At 45.4% G+C, this 22174-nt stretch overlaps 2 protein-coding genes across 2 annotated transcripts in view; one reads left to right on the top strand and one right to left on the bottom strand.

Moving 5' to 3' along the window:
- The window catches only part of PTPN11 (protein tyrosine phosphatase non-receptor type 11), a 29761-nt gene extending 19960 nt beyond the window's left edge, over window positions 1-9801 (bottom strand). The window contains exons 1-4 of the mRNA XM_033159290.1: window positions 9621-9801; window positions 3776-3898; window positions 2396-2590; window positions 227-419 (exon numbers count right to left, since the gene is read on the bottom strand). Coding sequence (XP_033015181.1) covers window positions 227-419; window positions 2396-2590; window positions 3776-3898; window positions 9621-9634 — 525 coding nt within the window. The 5' untranslated portion in view covers window positions 9635-9801. The remainder of the gene's footprint in view (window positions 1-226; window positions 420-2395; window positions 2591-3775; window positions 3899-9620) is intronic.
- A 1950-nt stretch (window positions 9802-11751) lies between these two features.
- On the top strand, window positions 11752-21788 carry RPL6 (ribosomal protein L6). Its single transcript, XM_033159289.1, has 7 exons — window positions 11752-11819; window positions 13923-14072; window positions 14763-14861; window positions 17722-17865; window positions 18627-18675; window positions 20202-20386; window positions 21583-21788. The coding sequence occupies exons 2-7, from the start codon at window positions 13923-13925 to the stop codon at window positions 21733-21735; spliced, it is 780 nt and encodes a 259-aa protein (XP_033015180.1). The 5' UTR covers window positions 11752-11819; the 3' UTR covers window positions 21736-21788.
- Window positions 21789-22174: the final 386 nt, after the last annotated feature.

The following is a 22174-nucleotide window of genomic DNA, read 5'->3' as shown; positions in this document are numbered from 1 at the left end:
TTTTTCTTTCGTTTTGCCGAACGCGGCTGTCATTGCCGCTCTGCAAGACGAAAAACCCGCTAGACGAAAATTTTCGCAGAACGAATTATTTTCGTCTAGCGGGGCACCACTGTAATTAGATGCAGAGAACCAGAATGCAAACTTTCCACCTACATTAAAGCACACCCAGAAATTGCTCCTCCAGGCTTACAGCTTCTTTGCCTAACCCACATCCTCATTCCTTTACCTGGCACCGGATCATGACATGCGTCACTTTGGACTTCCCATCGTTGCTCTCTCCTTTATCATCCCCCGTCCGAACGGAAAGGACAAAGTCTCCAGGGTGGCTCTGGCTCTCGCGGACAAGAAAACTCCCGTGTTTCCCTTTTTCTGTCAACAGCTTCTCCGCTTCTTTTCCAGAAAGATGCCCATGAAACCACCTTTGGAAAGGCAGCAAAACGAGGTGAGTCGCATCTGGCCAACACATTGGTTGCCTGCACTCGGCCAGTGTTAGAAACTGGGATAGAAAAGCTGGGAGCCAAATGGCTTCTAGGACCTGGGTTGTGAGCGCCAAAACAGAATGTCTAGTCGCCACCGGGGTGGGGGGGGAGAGATGCAATTCACATGACACATTTTTAGCAGAAATTGTTGATGCATGTTTAATTTGGTGTTTACAATAAAAATATTGGTATCATAGTTCTGTTTTCAAAATACTCTATTCTTTATTGTTAAACTCCTTAACAGATTGTCTATCCTTAACATATACTTCGAGGCTTCAAATCACATACATTTCAGTAATCCTTGAGCATGGGCCAGGCACTAAAAAATGGCACCCAGACATTTGGAGGTGCTTGCAAATGGAGAATCTTTAGGCGCAATATGCGCCTGGCACCCTGCTAATTTCGAACCCAGCGCTCAGCAACTGTTCCACAAACGGGTGTGATGTAGGGGTCAAAGCAGAAGTGCCCAAATTCATGACACCTGATGCACAAGCCTTTTAAATATACATTTCTTTTAAAACGCGGTCGCTGAAACTGGAAGGCGCACTTCACTCTTATGTAACACCTCTGCCCAGAGACCTGCACCGGTTGCTGTTTTGTTAGCAGGCAAAGTTCAATGTGTTGCTATTAATATACAAAACCATTAACAACTTGGGACCCATTTATGTGCCAGATGGGCTTGCTCCACATAGGCTCGCTCCATCGCTTCAATCTGCAGAACTGGCCCTGTTACAGGTGCCACATAATACTCACTCTGCGTTTGTAAGAAAGCAATCTTTTAGTGTGTTGGCACATACACTTTGGAACTCCCTGCCTGTTGACATCAGGCAGCCACCTTTGCTGTACTTCTTTCAGCGCCTGCCAAAAACATTTTTAGGCAGGCCTATTCACATACACTTGTTTTAATCCAAACTCTTCTTAATCTGTTTTCTGTTTATCACTGGTTTTATTTTATTTAAATAACTTGATTTTTAATTGTTTTTACTGATAATTTTATTCTCTTTTCCTTCTTGCAAATCACAATCAAGTGGTACATCAATTTTAGGAAACAGCTAAATTACAGTAAGCCCACAAGTTACTGGGGGGCGGGGCGGTTACGTTCCGGGGACTGCGCCTAAAGCCAAAATCACATATTGTCAAAACACACAGGGTTTGATGGGAGATGGAATTGCCGAAGTCTTTTTTCCCAGGCACCCGTCCTCTCTTTAAAAAAAATTATTTGTTTGCCAAGCACGTAAAGCTGAATGCACACAAGTTTAATGTATGTAAGCTGCGGGCTTACTGTACAGCCAAAAATATTTTAAAGGGCATAAAAGCAAGGTGAAAAGGCAGTGCATAAGCAGGGGGAGCTACCGCCTGAGTTCTGCTGCGCTGCAGAGCCACCACTGCATGTGGCCAAAGGGTGGTCCTGCAGCTTCACTAAGGAGGGATCAGATGACCCAAGAGGGCAACAGGATCTCTCCTAGCCCTGTAAAGCTGGTGACCGGCTTGGTTCAACAGTAGGCCTGACTCAAGGGGAACCCGGGCCTGTTTGCACCTAGACCATCAATGCTAAGACTGGCCACACCCAGAACTTGCAGGGGCTACCTTGACGCCAGGGGCGTACGAAGTGGGGGGCGGTTTGCCCCAGGTGCCACTCAGGGGGGGCAAGATGGCCCCTGCCTCCCCCCAGCTGTAAAGCAGCTGAGGACGCACACAGTTCGTACGGGTTGCCGCTCTCATGCGCTGTACATACGGGCGTCCGTATGGGCTGCCTCTCGCACGGCAATTGTAAGGCTGCCGTGCATGCTCACTCCATATGGGATGTCGCACATGAGCAGTCCGTACGGGATAATGCACATGCGCAGTCCGTACGGGATGCTGCTCGCACGGCAGCCTGCACGGTCGCCTCCTCGCACAACTCCCGGCTTTCTCACCTTTCAGACGTGGGGTCAGCACAGTTGAGCGGATACTTCAGCTCGATCACGTCGCCGTTCTTCTCCTTGAGCTGCCCATGATGTTCCATGTAATACTGCACCAGCTCTGCCAAGGTGGCAAACTTTTCCCCTCCATAGAGGTCGTAGTAGTCGCCTGTATTCTGGATCTTGATGTGAGTGACTGCTCCATTCCGCCTGGTTGGAGACACCAAGAAAGCCGACTTATAAGAACGCATATACGATCACATGGAGCTGCCTTGTATGCAGTCAGACCCATCTCTCCCTGTCAGGGCTGGCCTTGGATGTGGGCAAGGAGGTGGCCGCTTGGGGCACCAAGCTGAGCTCAGTGCCTGTGTCTTCTGCTTTTGTTTTTATTTTTATTTTTATATTTTTTAAATATTAAAATAAGTCTTTATTAAATTTGTGTTTCTTTAAAAAAAAGGATTTCAAACATAAAACAAAACAAAAAATCTTTCATCACACAAATAATAAACATAAATTTACAATAATCTCTTTCCAATTATACATCAACTTTAAAATATGACTTCATATTGCTTCTACAACGGTTTTCTTAGTATAATACTCATTTCATTACTCTAACTGATAATTTAGTTACTCTCATTCTTACAAACGAACAAAAAACAGCAACCATATATATATATATATATATATATATATATATATATATATATATATATATTAAATCTCCCACGTGCGTAACTTAATCTAAGCAAATCATTAGTTCCGTTTTCAAACCTTTTTTTAAATATTCTTCCACGTATTTCCATTCCGCTTTTGTTTTCTGTTTTTGTATATCTCTTATTGCCGCTGTCTTCTGCTTTTGTTTTTAAACGCACTGCCTGCAGTGAGCCAGAGTGGCAAAAAGCAAGTGCCTTTCACCTTTTCCCAAGGTTCTACAGGTCTTTTGGGTACTAACAACAAAGATGATCGTCCTGCAATTAGCGTTGAAGTATGTTCATAGAATGAAAACAAAAATTGTAGAGTTGGAAGGGACCCCGAGGGTCATCAAGACCGACCCCCTGCAATGCAGGAATCCAGCCACACTGGGAAGGCTGCAGGTTTCCCACCCCTTATCTAAATTATCTGATTGGCAGCAGCTGTCCAAGGCCTCTGAACTCAGGGCAGGCTCCCTCCTCCTGCTTCTCTGCCCTCCTCTGAAACTGGGCTTCTCAACCTCCAAAGGGAGAGAAGAAAGGGGTTGCTGGTTCACTACACAATGAAACTATGACTATATTTGCATACATACACTCTAGGCCAATCACCTGATGAAAGAGGTCTTAGTAAGGTTGTCAAATGGAGATCACATTGACTGATCCTAGGATCTCCTGCATGCAAAACTCTCTCTCATAAGTGACTCACCGAACTGAAAGGGTGAAGTCCCCAGGGTTGCTCTTGCTGGGCCGGGCCAGAAAGCTGCCATCTACTCCTCGTGTCAGCAGGAGGTTCTCTGCCTCCACTCCAGTAATATTTGGGTGAAACCATCTAAAAAGAGAAAGAATTTGGTGTCCCCCAGCAAAAAAAAAAAAGCAGTGTTTTAGAAATCTAAGTCATTAGCAAAACCGACCAAATCCTCATAAGCTACTACTCCTCTTAAAACACAAACATATTCTTCACACATTGAATATGCTTGTGGCCCATCTGGCGCAATATTGTCTACACTGACCGGCAGCAGTGCTCCAGCATTCCAGACCAGAGCCTTCCCCAGCCCTACCTGAGATGCCAGGGATTGAACCCAGGTGCTTCTACATGCAAAGCATTGTGCTGCCAACCGCAGCGTGGCCCTTCCTTTACTTTTGCGTTATCCATGGCGCGCTGATAACCTGGAAGGAAAGAGAGCCAGCCCTCTTGCCATTTACAAATGCTCCAGTCTGTTTGCCTGCAGGCGGCACCTGATCACCACAGGCGAGCAGCTGTTTGCATGCCTGAGTAAAGTAAATGAAATGGCAAGACTATGCGGTTGTTCCACAAAGGGGGGAAATCTCCCTTCTCTCTCTTTCCAAGTTATAAGACTTTCATTTGTGGGAGGAGTCCCATGAAAAGGATTTGCATTGCCAACCGAGACTTCAAACAAGAGTAAGACAAACCAATAGGGAAGGTATAACCTCATGCTTCACAAACGCAGCCGCGAAAGCTGATGGGGAATCCACTCCTGCCTTGAGAAGGTTCAGCTCCGGAGGATTCCTCTGAAGCATTGAGCTGGCAGACTTCGCAGAGACTCAACACCATCCCAGCCTGGGAATACCTTGCAAATGCCCTCCATATATCCTCTTAGCCACCCACAACCATCCTTTCCCGTGACTAATATAGCACCTTGCCAGCGAAGGCCTCCACACAAACAGCACCTTTCACCCAGCATTTGCCGCCTATGCTGTCAGGGTTGTCTGACTTATTTTTAGAAATACGGCTAACTAAGCCAACATTTTGGCTCAGGCTCCACTTCCCACCCTGGGGCAAAAACTCAAGATTCCTGAAAAGCCTAATGAGCTATTATCATTGGTAATTAAGATATTTATATACTGCCACCAAAGTATTTGTGCAGTGCTTAGAGCACGCTTCCTCAACCTTGCCCCCCCAGATGTTTTGAGACTACAGTTCCCATCATCCCTGACCACTGGTACTGCGAGCTAGGGATCATTTGTAGCCAAAAACATCTGGAGGGCCGAGGTTGAGGAAGCCTGGCTTAGAGCAAGAGAATAAAGCACCAGGTCCCTGCCCTGATGAACTTACAATCTAGATTTAGATTTTGGAAGTGGGGGAGGCCAGCAAGAACCCTAGTTTTTTAAAAAAATACTACCAAGAAATTCATGCAAATCGAATCGCACAGGGAACTCCACACTAGCTATGTGTGCTCCCTGCCCCCCCCCCCGGTTCTTCTCTCTTCCTTTCTACCCCACTTGTCTTGGGCTTCCACCAGTTCAGTGGAATTGCTTCAGATTTAAAACCAATCTATGGTTTCTCTTGATTTTTGAACCAGCACCATCAGGGGTGGGCGGGGAATGACTTGTAAACAGGTATGCCAAACCAGGATCTGAAGCCACAGCCCCCGAAGTTGGCTTGCAGTCCTTTGGGGCAAGGGGTGGTTTAGCGTTAACCCAAACTGTTTGAAATGTTCCACCCTCAGAAGCTGATACCTTGACAGTGGATCTTGGACTTTTCATGGGGAAAAGAAATGAATGATTCTGAGACATCGTGACTTGAAGCAAATAAAAGAAAGTGGAGAAGACAGGTGTTAGCATGGATTGAATGATTTAAATACTCCTCTTTTTTATGTAACTGGCAGATGTAAAATCAGAAGTTTTGTTTTTGTATCTTTCTCAAATGTTTCTTTTTCTTTGGTCTTTTAAAGCTTATTTTCTTTCTCTCTTTCGTCTCTTCTTACTATCCATTTCCTTCTTTCTTTGCAGTCCTATGTCTGAGGTCTTTATTAAGGTTCTAAGATTGTATACTCCTGGGGGTGGCAGGTAGCTGAAGGAGGGCCCTGGGTGAGAGACAGGAAAATGACGGCCTCCCAGGGTGAGAGGCTGGGAGGAGAAAGGAAAGATTTCAGGTAAGAACTTCTGTGGGTGGTAAGGGCTAAGAATTACTTTCAAGAGAGGACTCCCTATTCTACTTTTTCAATTTGTATTTTTTGTAGCTGCTATTTTACTGTTTTATTGGGGGAGATAATAAAAACCTCATTTAAAAAGTATCCAGGGATCCTCGTGGAACGAAGAGTGAAACTATTCAAGCCACATGGACCACAAACCATAGTTTAAATCAATCATAATTATTTGTTTGTTTGTTAATTTATTTATAGCATTTCTATCCCACCCTTTAGGCAGAAACGTTCTCAGGGCAGCTTTCAAAAATGAAGTGTAAACCATGGGTAGCACAAACTGCGGTTGGAAATATTAATCTGAACTGGTCAAAACCACATTCCATAAAACCTCACCAGACATTCCTTGATGAAAAAAAGGAATCAGCAACAGCAGGCAAGCTTCAGCTTGCCCATCACAACCAATCTACCAGTGCTCAGCATCAGTCTTTGCCAACCTGGACTACAACTCCCACCAGGCTGACGGGAGGCCACCAGGTTGGCAAAGGCTTCTCAGTGGTTAAGAGCAGTAGACTCGTAATCTGGTGAACCGGGTTCACGTCCCCACTCCTCCACATGCAGCTGCTGGGTGACCTTGGGCTACTCACACTTCTTTGAAGTCTCTCAGCCCCACTCACCTCACAGAGTGTTTGTTGTGGGGGAGGAAGGGAAAGGAGATGGTTAGCCGCTTTGAGACTCCTTAGGGTAGTGATAAAGCAGGATACCAAATCCAAACTCTTCACCTTGGAAATTCCCCAATGTCCTCTGTGGCCTTCAAGACTTCTGATACAGCAAGTTGATGCAAAATGGGGCTCCACTGCAGGTGGAGCATCACAGACTAAGTGAGTCTTTGGCTTCAGGAAGGGAGGAGGCTAGAGCTGTGAGGGGCAGGGGGCAGCTTGAAAATCACTTCTCACCATTCCCTACACTGCCCATTCTTTTTCAATACCTCTTTTCCTCTGACCTTCTACCACCCACCATCACAGCCCACCAGCAACATTTTTCCATTTCACAGATTATGAAATGAAAGCTAACAGCACCTGGCAAAATCTTAATGGCTGTCACAGAACTTTGTGGGGGCTTGGCTGTGGGATTTAAAAGGAGCCATTTTGAAAACCTGAAGCAGAGACCATAAAAAGACCCAAACTCAACCCATCTAATGGAACCCAGAGGAAGAATGGGAGTTCCGGCAGCTCTATTTGTAACTTTTGTCCCGAGGCTATCTGGGGCTCCAGGTATATTTGGCTCAAAGTGGGAAGCGGCATTTTGTCACTGGCCAAAAATAGAAGGATTTGGGGGTGTATCAAGTCAGCCGTAGGCCAACAAGTTATGCCAAGTGGTTCCGGAAATGTGATCGGAACAACAGCACTCAGACGTCAGACACTCATTTAAGGCTGATATACCACCCTAATTCTAGGGTCTGAGGTGGGCTATGCCATTTTACAAATACAGAGAAGAAGAAAGTGATGGTGGGCCTGCAGGAAGCATTTTTTGAAAGAATTTGCTAATGTAATCAAATATATGACAGGTTATACCGCGCCTATAATGGGGAATATAAGGAAATACAAAGGGCTCTTATCAATAAAACAAAATTGGGAATTAAAAATGAATATGCTTGGCACTGCTGGAGTAGAACTAGTATTTAAAAGGAACTGAGATAATGTCCAATCAAAAAATGTGACCAGAAGGGTATGGAACACAAAACTGACAAATTATAGTAGAGAGAGGTGTTTGAAACGAGCCAGACGTCAGGCACATTTTGCACCTGGCTTTCAACCACTTGCGACCAAGATGTCTGGCCACTGTTCTCATTTGCCCATAAGACTCTAACAGCAGCCCTGAAGGATCAGACCAAAGCCGTTCCTGGTGCATCAACCCACTTCTCTTAGGCAGAAAGATAACCACAAGACAAAGCAGGGCATGAGCACTATCTCTGTTGTCCTCCAACAACTGACATTCAGGGATAGTCTGCCTCTGAACCTGGAAATTTCACACAGCCATCACTGAAATAATGTGTGGAGAAAGTGTTTATCCAGTTCTCATAACATGAGAACTTAGGGCTGTCCAATGAGGTCAAAAGTAGGAGCTTCTTCGCACATCACATAGTTAAAACTATGAAATTCATTACAAGAGGTAGTGATGGCTACCAACTTGTAAGGATATCAAAAAACAGTTATAATAGCTATGTTCTAACTTCACTGTTGGAGGCAACATGCCTCTGAACACTAGTTGCTGAGAATGACAAGCTGGGAGAATGCTGTTGCGCTCAGGCTGTCCAGAAACATCTGTCTGGCCACTGCAAGAACAGGATACCTTTGTACAGTAGGCAACATTCCAGCAATACAAAAGTCTGAGTTTTCAACACTCCAATAACAGGCAAGCGAGAGGCACTATCACAGTTCAATGACACATTCCAAATTGTTCAAGGCATCTGGCTGGCCATTATGAGAGTAGGATGCTTGACTAGGTGAGCTTTTGCAGGGTTCTTCTTCAGGTCTTAATTTGCCTAAAATCCCCTTCTACAGCTAGTGGTCACCACCCCATCTGGCAGTGGGAAATTTTATTAACACATTTCTACCCTACCTTTTAGGGCTTCTGGGAAATATGTAAAACACAGAAAACATCCAGCACAACAATACAGCTAGATACAGATTCAAAGTTTAAAATCCCACAAATTAGTAATGCATTGCACGAAGAAGGATCAAAAACAAAACAGCCAATCACATTACAAAAACAAGAGAGCAAAGAGCAGCCATAGACATTTAAAGTTGATAGTCACATCTTGCAGTGGGGAGCTTTTTTGTGAAGAAGAATGGCAGATCTGCACCATACATTTAAAGCACATCCAACACACATTTAAAACACATTATTCCCCCCCCCAAAGAATCATGGGAACTGTAGTTTGCTAAGAGGGAAACTTTTAATGTATGGTGTAGTAGTGAAAGGTGAAGTAATAAGAGCACACTGAATTATGCAAAAGATGAGAGAGGATGTAGATTCCCAAAGCCACCTTTCCTTGGGACATGGGTTGCTTGGCTGCCCGTGAACCTTTAAGCCTTGTAAAGCCCCTGGCTTATATGTTCTGGGAACATCGGTGTTCCTGGCCTCCAAAGTCCTCTCCCTCCTCTACACACAGTCCCCACAAATCTCTGCAGCGAGTCAAGACTTGGCGAAGGGGTCTGGCTGCTGACCCACATCCAGCACACATTCAAAGCAAGCACACCATGACTTCCCCCGCCCCCAAAAGGAATCCTGGGAACCGTAAGTCCAAACACACAGCGAGAGCTACAATTCCCAGCACCCTGGGTAACCTACAGTTCCCAGGGTTCATTGGGACTCTCCCCGCCCCCCAGTCAGGAGCTTTAAAATCTCTTCGCCAGGCCTGAACTGGGGGCTGTTTTCACTGCAGGGGGAAGGAGCCCCTCTGCTTCTCCGCCCCCCCCCGTCCCCCGTATAGTCTGTTCTGCAGCAAAGGAAAGGCCGCCCCCCCACCTCATCCCACCCCACTAAAGACCTGAGGGATTGGGGCTACCCCACCTGTCCCCATGGCAACAGCGATGGGGAGGGGCCAAGCACCCTTCCCCCACAGGAAGAGCGGAGGGGAGGGGCCTGCCGTACTTCCCCGCTCACCTCCTCGAGGTCATCTTTCCGTCTCCGCCTTTCTCACATGGGGCCCCTTCGCCTCACGGGGAGCCCGGCCCGGGAGGTGGGGAGCAGAAACCAACCCGGGCCCGGCCGCATTCAGGGCCTGGGAGGGAGAGCCACACAGAGCAAAGCGTCGCAGCCACTAGCGCGTCACACGCCCGCGACGCATCGGCGGCGGCGGCGGATCCCGCCCACTGTGGAGGAAAAGGGACGCCGCCTACAATGACCATAGAGACAGCAGAGAGTAGAAGGGCGCGCAGTCTCGAATTCTGATATTTCCGCTCTTGGCGGAAAGTCTCCACATGGCGCTCTAGACAGCAGCATTTCTATGGTTGGCACCCTTTCCATACTTGCATGTTGTTTTTCCTATTTTGCAAATCTGGGTGGTTCTGTTACCAGCGCCTGATAAGAATGATTTCCAGACTTTATTTGCATGCATGGAAGCTGTAGCAGAATTGCTGCAGTCCGTACTTTTTGCCATTTGGCTCCACTGCTTGAACTTGTCCTTACACCTATATCTGACTAACTTTCTAACTTCATATATCTGATAAAATCTACTCTCGATAATGAATTGTTGTTTAGTCGTTTCCGACTCTTCGTGACCAAATGGACCAGAGCACGCCAGGCATTCCTGTCTTCCACTGCCTCCCGCAGTTTGGTCAGACTCATGTTGGTAGCTTCGAGAACACTGTCCAACCATCTCATCCTCTGCCGTCCCCTTCTCCTTGTGCCCTCCATCTTTCCCAACATCAGGGTCTTTTCCAGGGAATCTTCTCTTCTCATGAGGTGGCCAAAGTATTGGAGCTTCAGCTTCAGGATCTGTCCTTCCAGTGAGCACTCAGGGCTGATTTCCTTAAGAATGGATAGGTTTGATCTTCTTGCAGTCCATGGGACTCTCAAGAGTCTCCTCCAGCCCCGTAATTCAAAAGCATCAATTCTTTGGCCATCAGCCTTCTTTATGGTCCAGCTCTCATGAATCATGAATACTCAGGCCAATAATAAGTGTAAGAGTCTTTAATGTACTATTTTACAATGTAGGATATGAATATAGTATAAAATGTATTTCAATAAGTTAGATTTATTACGTATATTCCGTAATTTACAAAAATAATATTCATCCATATCTCTTCCAGTAATGAACAAAACACAGCCAGCTTTCAACAAACATGATATTCAGAGAACTGCCAATTTTATTACATTTACACCCCACCTTTCTTCCATCAGAAAACCCAAAGCAGTGGTTCTCGGGCCATCAACTATCCAAAGCACCAACCAAAAGCTCTCAGAGCACACTCTCAGACCAAAAGTTTTGTTATTTATATTGTGTTATGATAAGAGAAGGAAACGTATCATAAAGCATGTTTTATGACAGATTGTGCCTTTTGTAATGTTTTGTATTGCTGAATAGGAAAACAGCAAAGACTCTTGTGGAACCCTGAAAACAACCAACTGTGTTATAGTACAGTATAAGGTTTTCATGAACTGCCCATAGATCCCTGTGACCTGTGGAAGATTTTCTGCTGCAAGTTCCAAAGATCTTAGAAACACGTTCTGTGGTAACTCAGAGCAAGGCTTTTAATGTGGTTGCCCCTGTTCTTTGGAACAGCATCCCTGTTGAGTTCGAAAGGCACCCATTATCTACACTTTCCAGAAACTCCTTTTTGTTGTTGTTCCAACAGGCTTTGTCAGTTGAATAAATGGGTCTTTACCACGAGTGTCCATTTGTTTGGATTTTAGTCTGGTTTTAAATGCATTAGCTGTATGTGTGTTTTTAACTGGTTTTATATGTAAATTTATCTGGAGACAAATCGTCTGGAGACAGTGGTTTAGAAAGCAAGTAATAAATATTAATTGTAATAATGAAGATGTCGATCCAGTGTACAGCAACTGGGGGAAAGGCAAATTCTTTGCTAATGATCATTAGGCAAGGAATTGATATCATGCCTATCACACAGCCGACTATGCTCCTTTCGGAATAGCAGCTACGACCAAAAAGTTAGTTGGCGTCCGGCTGTCTCGGGTGAGAATAGAGTGCGCCTTTCGGGGTGAAGTCAAACTGTTGGAAGGTTACAACACAGTAAACTACATCCCCCAGAGTGCCCTGGGTCGCGCGCGGTGACGTCACACCCGCTTTCTCTTTGGTGCCGAGGTCCCGGATATTGCCTCCTTTTCCCTTCTCCGAAGGTAAGTATGGCGTCGTGGTGGCGTTTCGCTCCTCAGGCCCGCCGTTATAATCCGCTGCCATCCGCCTTAAAGAGGCACCGAGCGAGGTGCGGATAGGAGCAGGCTCCTCGGTAGACATGCGGCGGGCACTGCGGGGCTGTTCTTTTGGACAGCGGGGCGGGATTCCCCGGCAGGCGCCCCCGGAGTTTTAGGCCGCCGCGGATTAACTCGCTAGGCAGGCCGGTTGTTTGCAGGGGGCTGCCGTATTGCACCGAAGAGGCGCGCGGCTCAGAGGAGGAACACGTGTTGTCACTGTTCTTGGGTGTCTGGCGACGGCGGGGGCTAAAAACATCTTCGACCCAGCAGGTCGCTTGAAAGGTTTTTCAACGGGAGGAGCTGCCGGCTTCTTACCCGCACGTTCTTGAGTCCTCTTGCAAATGGTTCTCGCCCTCTGGGGATGGCTACGTGGGAAACACTTAATGCGTGTCTCAGGTGTTTCTCCTGGGCCGCGCTCGGCCCATCCTAATACAGTACTGTCTCTTCTAGGCCACGATTTCACCAGTCTCGATGTGTGGCATGTTTCGTGGATGGTCCTTTTTTGGTGCATTGGGTTGGGTCTTTGAGTATGAGAAAAGGGTCGTGGGTTCAAGTCCGACCTGGGAATGTCTCTGTAGACCACTTGACCAGGAGTTCTTTGCGACTTTTAGTCACCTCCTTACAGCTTCTTTTTAATGGTCAGGTGACCTCTGATGCCTTGTTTATGAAAAGCAGGAAAGTGCCTATAGGATGCCAGTTGTGAAGTAGACATTTTGTCTAAATATAATTTTTTTTAACCTTTTGGACCACGGTGGGGAGAGCGTTGCTCTTATGCTTGGGTCCGGCTTGCGGGTTTTCCCGTCCAGCATTTTATTCTTCTGTTCTTATAATTGATTGAGGATAAGTCTTATCAATGGCTACTAGCCGCGATGGCTATGCTCTGCCTCCACAATTGGAGGCAGCAATGCTCCTAACGCATGAGAGGAGAGGGCTCTTGTGTTTTGCTCCTGCTTGCTGGCTTCCCACAGGAATGTGGTTGGCCACTTTGAGAACAGGACGGTTCCAGCACGCTCTGTTTATATTCTTTAAACAAGCCTGAAGTCTTCCCTCTCCTCTTCTAGGACAGTGTTTTTCAACCTTTTTTGGGCAAAGGCACACTTGTTTCATGAAAAAAATCACGAGGCACACCACCATTAGAAAATGTTAAAAAATTTAACTCTGTGCCTATATTGACTATATATAAAGTAATTATCTTGAATTTTTCAATTTTTCCCATGGCACACCAGGCAACATCTCGCGGCACACTAGTGTGCCGCGGAACAGTGGTTGAAAAACACTGTTCTAGGAGACTAGAGCTGTAATCCTACATAAGCTTGCTTGGGAAAGCTTTCATCAATTACTTTGGCGTTGTTATAAATAAGTATGCATTGGATCTGACTGTATCTGGCATAGACATCAGCTCAGGGGGTAAGCTTCATGAAGTACAGAGTTAAAAGACCAAAGGGAGACTGTGCAACATATCTAGTGTAGCATAGACATCAGTGGTTCCATGGCCACCATATATTCAATGCACATGGCTTCCCCCCCAAAAATCTGGGAACTAAAGTTTACCCCACACAGCAAAATTCCCAGCACCCTTAACCAACTACATTTCCCAGGGTTCTTTGGGGGAATTTGTGTGCTTTAAATGTATGGTTGTGTATGCAATCAATATTGCAACATAATTTTTTTGTGGACTACAGTCTGCTTCATAATGGATAATTGCCATCACATACGTGTGTGTGTGTGAGAGAGAGAGAGAGAATATATCTGAAAGTTAGGATAACACTAATGAAAGAGGCTTGTTACCATTAAAGAATGTGGTCTTTGTTTTAGTTTATGCTGCTAGCTCATGTTTGAGATTTCAGAATTATTCTTTATCCAAATGAAGCAATGCTGTATTGATTGCAACTATTGTGCAGTGTTGAGGGCTAGAAACTTCTTTAAAATAAAAAAAGGCTTAAATGTCTATTTCCATTGTGCAATGCTCCTTTCCTTTTTCTTGCTTACGTTCTGCAAATTGCTAATGTTGATTTCTCTGCTTTCCAGATGGCGGGCGAGAAGAAAGCAAAGAGGGTTCGGAAGGTTCATACCAGCCGCAACCCAGTGCTGGCCCGGGGAATCGGGAGGTATTCCCGGTCTGCCATGTATGCTCGGAAGGCCATGTACAAGCGCAAGTACAAAGCTCCAGAAACTAAGGTAGGGGGAACTAGCAATCTTTCAGAGCTCATACAGCTGCATAAATTACAAGCTGCTATTTAACATACAGAACATTTGCTGGCGTGCAGCTTGATGAAGGCTTTTTAAAAGGGCCTTGCTGTTCAGTGGAAAAGGGGAAGGGATGATTAATAAACCCAGCTCAGACACTGGTTCTTATAAGTGTTATTCCTAGCGTGGAGAGGGGAGCAGGCCCTCTGCAGCATTCTCTTTTTTGACCCAATTGTTGGGGCCCTTACTGTGATGTACTTCATGGGAGGCAGGGTGTACATCCTCCCAGTGGCTCTGGGTCTGATGGCAGATGCCAGAGTTTGCTTTCCTTTTAATTCTGCAATTCCTGGCCAACTGATGAGGCTGAATGTTCTTCCACCTGTGAAGGGAGGAAGAGAGCTTGTAGTTGCACCTCCTATGGCTGTTGAATGACGTCAGGTGGATAATAATAAATTCATATCTCAACAGCTGTTGGCCATGTTGGTGACATGGAACCTCCACATTTAAAGGCAGTTTACCTCTGAATATCAGGTGCCTGGGCTCAACTTTTGTGGGCTTATCAGAGGCATCTGGCTGAATCTCAGCCAGATTCTGAGGCAGCAGAGCTTCCCTTCTGCATTGTATTGAAAGCAAGTTTGCAAATATGTTTTTAAAGTAGTTTGTGTTTTGTTTTGTCTTCAGATAGAAAAGAAGAAGAGAGAGAAAGAGCCAGCTACTATCACAAAGCCTGTTGGAGGTGATAAGAATGGAGGCAACAGGGTGGTCAAACTTCGCAAAATGGTAAGAACTTGTCTGCAAGCTGGTGCACTGTAGCGGTTAAGGTTTTCAAGTTTGAATGTGCCAGGTCTGGTTTCAAATTACACCTTTGCTATACACTTGCTGGCTGACCACTTTCCCTCTTCCTGTTACCACTCATACGTAGTAAATGGAGAATAAAAAGTAGGTTGCAGCAGGGGTTTTTTTTTTGCAGGGGGAGGTGTCAAGCTACAGGCGCTTGCACATCATCTATTAAATGCTGCAAATCTCTTATTAGTAACTGAGCACAGCAAAAATTAATCAGGATTGAAAACAGCCACTCACTTTGGGGGAGTACATTCTGCCTAGTGGGGGCTGAGTGCAGGTGAGCAGCCAGGCTACAGATACAAAAGTTGGTTCTGTCACTCTTTTTAGGCATAACAGATGACTTAATCTGTGGGTAGGCTGACTAGTAAAACAAACAAAAAATTGCTTTAGACAGTGTGTTCTCAGTGCTATAGTTCTCTTCAAATAGCTTAATGTCTTCTTCTCAAAGAAATTTGGCTGCTTCAACAGTCTGAATGGCAGTACTGGGCCACAGGTAGATCAGGATCTACTGGTAGATCTCTGGAGAATTTGCTTAAGGGTGGCAAGGGCTTTAGGTTCCCAAGTATCCTGCTGGACAACAAAACCACTTTGGGGCTACTGAAGTGAAGTAAGTGAACCAGGAGTGGATTTTGCATAGAATCATTCTGAGCTCCGTTCCACCCTGTTAACGGTACTGAAAGCAAATTCTTTGGCTCAGAATGTGCTAAGAGGCACCCTGTTTTTAAATGATTATTAATATTATTTGTTTTATAAAACAAAGAACAAAGGCTGAATCAAAGGGAGGAGGGATGCAGCAATGTGTATCCACACATACACAACCATTTTCCAGCTGCAGTACTGCTCCAGGCAGACAGATCTAGATACACAGCAATATACATCTGATCACAAAGAAAGTCAGCTTAGGCATATAAAGTTCAATAGATGCTCACTATCCAGAACTTGCTCTCTTGTGATAGGCTGCACATACAGATACAAGTGCTTCAGCAAGGTTCTCACTCTATTAATTGCTTAACAGTTGGCAAGAGTTTGTCCATCTGGTGTTATAGGGTCAATCCCTTTGCAGTCATGAGGGCCATTGGATTCCTTTGTATGTTGTCTTGTCTGTTAGTTTCCACAACGATAGAATGTAGTTCACAATTATATAGAGGCAACCATGATTTCTATCCTGTACTACTGGACTATTATATTTAAATCAGTCAGGCACCTTCAGTGATACTCTTCAGCACCTGCTAAAGAGACATGTTTGTTTATAAAGTTGACACGGGTTTTAATCTGTTTTTAGTCTTTCACTTTTTGAAGGTCTTAAATTATCGTTAAATTTTTTCTTATAATTTTATTTGCAAACTGATTTGAAGTATTTTTTTAAACGGTGTGTAAATTTTAATGAAATAAGATACATAAATACCATACATGCCTAAGATACTTTGGTTCTTCGTTCCTTCCATGTTTCCTGTTTTGTTGCTCACTTCGTTTTGTACCTGTTGAAAAGCAATAAAATAGTTAACAATAAAAATTAAATTAAAGAGGTGTGCTTGAACCTCAAAGCAGTATTTAGTGCCATATTATAGCCTCTTCTCAAAAGAAAGCAATTACAGCAGGGGTTAGCAAACGTTTTCAGCGGGGGCCTGGTCCACTGTCCCTCAGACCTTGTGGGGGGCCGGACTATTTTTTTTTGGGGGGGGGGGATGAACTAATTCCTATGCCCCACAAATAACCCAGAGATGCATTTTAAATAAAAGGACACATTCTACTCATGTAAAAACATGCTCATTCCCGGACTGTCCGCGGGCCGGATTTAGAAGGCTATTGGGCCAGATCTGACCCCCAGGCCTTAGTTTGCTTATCCATGAATTACAGGATATGACAAAATTGTATGTGCCAAATTTGCCTGATCTGTGCAGACTCGCCAGCTGATAGCCAACTTAGTAATATTGGATCAAGTGTAATTGAAATCCAACTGAAACTTTCATGTCAACTAGTGAACACAGTACTTGTGAAAACTTCAGTAGAATAGTAGCATATGCTCTGTTCTTTAATTCTACTTACGTGTCTTTTATGCCTGAAAGGGGAAGAAGATCCCATGCGCCTGAAACCTGCACCCTCCCCCCGCTGTGTGCAGGAAGGAGAATAGCATGATACTACGAACACATCTGAACTTGACTAATTAGAAATGATACAGTGGCCTGCTGCTGTTGCAGTCTGATTGTGTAAAATGTGTACCGATGATCACAGGTGGTCTACATAAATGTTGCTACCTGTAGCAGGTGACACTTGAATCAAAACAACTGCCTGATTATTCTCTAGTTTAAACCACTGGGGGGGGGGGCAGGAAGATTTGTCCCTCTGGGTATTGTCAGACTTAACTGCCATTAACCCCAAACTTCATCATCAGTGAGTGTTTGCAATCCAACAGACAGGTGGAAGTAGAAAAAGGCCCTTAGCTGTGCAGGTGTCCATCTGTCTGATTTTGTCCTCTGTAGGGATGTTGTCTGTCTTTGCTTTGGTATGTTTAAAGACTGATGAATGGAAAACTTCATAAGCAGCTTTCTTAAATTGCATCGGTGCTGTGATGCTTTGCTGTACTAGAACACATTCAGATCTATAGATTTCAGAATTGGTTGCATACGTGCCAGCACTGTATGCTGGAGAGGCTGCTAGACCTTTTGACTGTTGGGCAAACACATGGCTGGGATTTTTCCACGTCAAGCATTAAAAGTGGCAAGAATGAGTGCTTGGAAGAAAGGGGGTTCTGAAGTCAAAACTAGACTGCAAAAGCTAATAATTCCTCTCCTTCCAGCCAAGGTACTACCCAACAGAAGATGTTCCCCGCAAACTCCTGAGTCATGGCAAAAAGAATTTTGCCCTACACAAGAGGAAGCTGCGGGCTTCAATAACCCCAGGAACTGTTGTGATCCTTCTCACTGGTCGCCACCGAGGCAAGGTAAGGGGAACTCTGTGAATGACTGACCCACAATGCTCTGACCTATGCTGAGCCATTATCTGCTTCTCTAAAACAACCTGCAGTTCATAAACCATGGCTTCCGATTGTGGTTGTTGGCAATGAGCGAGCCAAAGTTCAGCTATGGGCAGTGTCAGGATACCCCAGGGGGTTGCTCACAAGTAACGACAGAATCTTCTTACTCTAAAGACTACTTTATTGTGCATACTTATTTACAGTGCAGAGCTAGCTAAAAGCATGACTGCTCAGTCACTTGCAGAATCCGGAAGTGCTCCTCTCCGGTTTCCCGCCCAGCACCAAAGCCTCGGCACCCTGAAACGATGTCTTCTGGATCTCCTAACCCCCTGACGCTGTGCCTGTGCCGGAAGCTGCAACTCTCCCTCCGATCGCATCTGGCTGGCGGTGCTGGGTCTTTCCCTTGCATCCATAACTGTCTGCCCCTCCTCCTCATCTTCCGTGGGAGAAAGCTCTGGCAATGGGCTTTGAGATGAGTCAGATGACAGTAGTGGCTGGGGTTCCCTGTACCTAAACAAGACCTTCTCTCTAGGGAGTTCCCTGCCCCGATCCTCCCCCCGTGTGGGACTTCTCTCTCTCCTTGCGAAGAGAGCTCCCGCCCGGGCTCTCCTCACGAGGAGAAGGCAAATCCCTGACAGGCAGTTTTCAGACATAAGGTTAAACCGTTATTTGCAGGTGATTTGGTGTTCCTTCACCCTGCTTACAAACCTCCTTTGTCTTGTTTCTAGCGTGTGGTCTTTCTGAAGCAGCTCGGCAGTGGTCTGTTGCTTGTAACAGGTAAGCTAATCTTACATCAACAGCTTGGTCCTATAACATTTGCTTTCCTATAATCTCTGCTCACCTGTTTGATGCATTTCGTATGTTGGGGCTCTTAAATAAATTTTATTTCCTTTATTAAAACAAATACAGTGGACCCTCGGGTTACATTACCTTCGGGTAACGTAACTTTCAGGTTGCGAATGCGGCAAACCTGGAAGTGTATACTTCCGGGTTTCGCCACATGTGCAGAAGCGCTCTGTGCACAGAAGGGTGCCTCCTGTTACAAAGATTTCGGGATACAGCCAGGCCTCCGGAACGGATTCCGTTTATAACTAGAGGTACCACTGTACAGCCATTAAAGGGGTGGAAGTAGTGAATATAGTAAGTACACCTCAAATATTACCACAATAGCATTTAACACATAAAGTTCTGACGTATTCAAAGAACTTTGTGCTAATTAGTTGTAACCCTTACACCAGCCGAGGGGGACCTGTCACCCTGCAAATGTTGATGAACTGTGTTTCGCTGGCCATGGACCAAGCTGGCTGTGGCTGGTCAAGCAACATGCAACAGCCCCTAAAGGAGAATCACTATTATCCCACATGTTGTGAATGCAGGGGCTGAGTCTGAGAAAGAGTTCCATCTGGTGACTTCATGCCAGGGGCAAGGTTCAAACTGATTGATAGATATACACACATGGGAACAAATTCTGTTGAATTCAGTGGAATGGATACCCAAATAGATTTGTAGCAAATTAGCTATCCCTCAAATACAGTGGTACCTCGGGTTACAGACGCTACAGGTTACAGACTCCGCTAACCCAGAAATAGTACCTCAGGTTAAGAACTTTGCTTCAGGATGAGAACAGAAATTGTGCTGTGGCGGTGCAGCTCCAGCAGTAGGCCCCATTAGCTAAAGTGGTACCTCAGGTTAAGAACAGTTTCAGGTTAAGAACGGACCTCCAGAACGAATTAAGTTCTTAACCCGAGGTACCACTGTACATTTCTAACAGTAAACAAATCATGGAATCCCACTATTGTGTAGTGAATCCTAATGGATTTTACCCCTCAGTGTGCACTGCTTTAGAAAGTACCGTGCAAAAAGCAGTAAATGGTGCACCCAAACTTGACAAATGGCACTTCCAGAATTTCTTTCAAGACCCAAAGAAACATCACCCCAACAATATCTTGTGCCTCTTCTGAGTTCTATTTCTGTTTCCTTTTTAACCCTGAAAGCCACTCTGGAAGTTCTTGAACCAAGGTGGAGTAGCAGGTACTTGGCAATAAATAGTCCTTTTTTTAAAAAAAAGTGTGTTTTCCTGCCATTCCCAGTCTGTTTTACCAGTTTCCTGTGCTGGCTACATTTTTCTTGAGGGTATAGAATGGCTGAATTTGCTTGTTTTGTTTTCCTTGGGGGTGGGGCAGTCAGCAGAGCAGCAACACTGTGTCCCACTTAAATGGCAGGAAAACTCATACCAGCCGGGCCTTTTCTTGGTGCCTCAAGGCCACTATATGTCATTCATGTGTCCTCTGTCTTGCCTGCAGGCCCCCTGACCATCAACCGGGTCCCCCTGCGCAGGGCTCACCAGAAGTTCGTCATTGCCACATCAACCAAGGTTGACATCTCCAGTGTGAAACTTCCAAAGCACCTCAGCGATCTTTACTTCAAGAAGAAGAGGCTGCGTAAACCCAAACACCAGGAGGGGGAAATCTTTGACACTGAGAAAGAGGTGGGCGTGTTTTCTGGGTGAATGAGATGGGCCAAAGCATGTGTCTGTGTCTTGAGCACCCACAATGAAATGCTCTCTGAGTTAGCAAATCTTGGAGAAAAAACAGATGAAGATTTGCAGGCCACCAAATCTTAGTAGTGACTCTTGGGGGACTGCTGAACAGGAGAAGTGAGTCAAGCGTTGTGCATTTGACTGTTGTGATGGGGTTAGTGTGATATATACAGTTTTCTCCAACTTTGGGCCCTTTGCATGTTTTGGATTCCAACTCCCACTGCCCTAGCCAGCAATGATGGGAAATGTAGTCCTGCAAAATATGGGGGCCTGGGATTAGCACAGTTGGGCTGCCTACCTCCTTCAGAAAAAGCCTTCCACAGAATAAATAGGACCAGATTTTAGGTGCAGATTTTATCCTAAGCTTGCAGTAAACAAAATACCTTTTATGGCAGGGGTCAGCAAACCTTTTTCAGCAGGGGGCCGGTCCACTGTCTCTCAGACCTTGTAGGGGGCTGGACTATATTTTTTTGGGGGGGGGGATGAACAAATTCCTATGCCCCTCAAATAACCCAGAGATGCATTTTAAATAAAAGGACACATTCTACTCATGTAAAAACACGCTGATTCCCAGACCGTCCGTGGGCCGGTTTGAGAAGGCGATTGGGCCGCATCCGGCCCCCGGGTCTTAGTTTGCCTACCCATGTTCTATGAGGATTCATTGGCTTGCAGAACTCATGCTCGTCTGCTACTTTTTTTTTTAAGCCTTTAATCAGATAGCTTGGTTGGGAGGGAGGGCAGCCCAGCACACAAACACCACTGCTGCCTGTTGTCCTGTGCCCAGTTCTTTTTCCTAAACCACGACATACACACAGGTGTGCCGGCACAGGAAGTGAATTTCCCACCATAGATGGGGAAATAGCAGCCTCTGCTGCTGCTCCCCACCCCCAAGGGAGCTTTTGACAAACAGAGGAGTTTCAGAAACATTTTGTGAAATGGCATTGGCAAGCGTGTAGAGAGGAGGTTTTGCAATTAAAAAAAAAAATTAAATGTCACTGGGTATATCAAAATAGTTCTTTGGATCCTAGTCCACAGCAGCAGCCAAGAGGAAGCGGGAGGTGTTGTAGACCCTGGGGAGGCTCCCTGTTAAAGCAAAGGGCACTAAAGGGTGAACAAATGATTGACGTGCTGTCCTGCTTTTTCAGAAATATGAGATAACGGAGCGACGCAAGGCGGACCAGAAGCACGTGGACTCCCAGCTCTTGCCCATCATCAAGAAGGTGCCTCAGCTGCGAGGCTATTTGCGTTCAACATTTTCGCTTTCCAATGGCGTTTATCCTCACAAATTGGTTTTCTAAATTGTCTGGAGACACCACAGTAAAGTTTGGAGAAAAAAGAATCCTACAAAATAGTTCTACTGGTCATACTTGCGTTCTATAGAGTTTAATTCTGCTTTATCTTGACTTGGAACAGCTAACTATCTGAATATTCTTTTGCGGGGGCTGGATTGAGGAGGGTGGATGATGTGGAATTTCTTTTTGACAGTTGATTAGCCGAGGGAGCTTTACCAGGAGTTGTTTTCCTTAGGTTTTCATTCTCAGTAGACCTACGCTGGGAACCAGCAGTCTCCTTACGGGTGGCACCCTTCCCAACTGCCGTCCTTTCATTTTGACACTCTGCAGGCCTTTTTCAAGTGGGCATGGTCAGAATTCTCTCACACTCATTTCAGTAAACTGAAAAAAGTCTGCATGGGTGATTCAATAAAGGAGTGAGGGAGATTTGGCCTTTGTGTGCTGC

Source organism: Lacerta agilis, chromosome 8 (assembly GCF_009819535.1).
Source record: "Lacerta agilis isolate rLacAgi1 chromosome 8, rLacAgi1.pri, whole genome shotgun sequence".
NCBI lineage: Eukaryota > Metazoa > Chordata > Lepidosauria > Squamata > Lacertidae > Lacerta > Lacerta agilis.
This window is presented reverse-complemented; position numbering and strand designations above follow the sequence as displayed.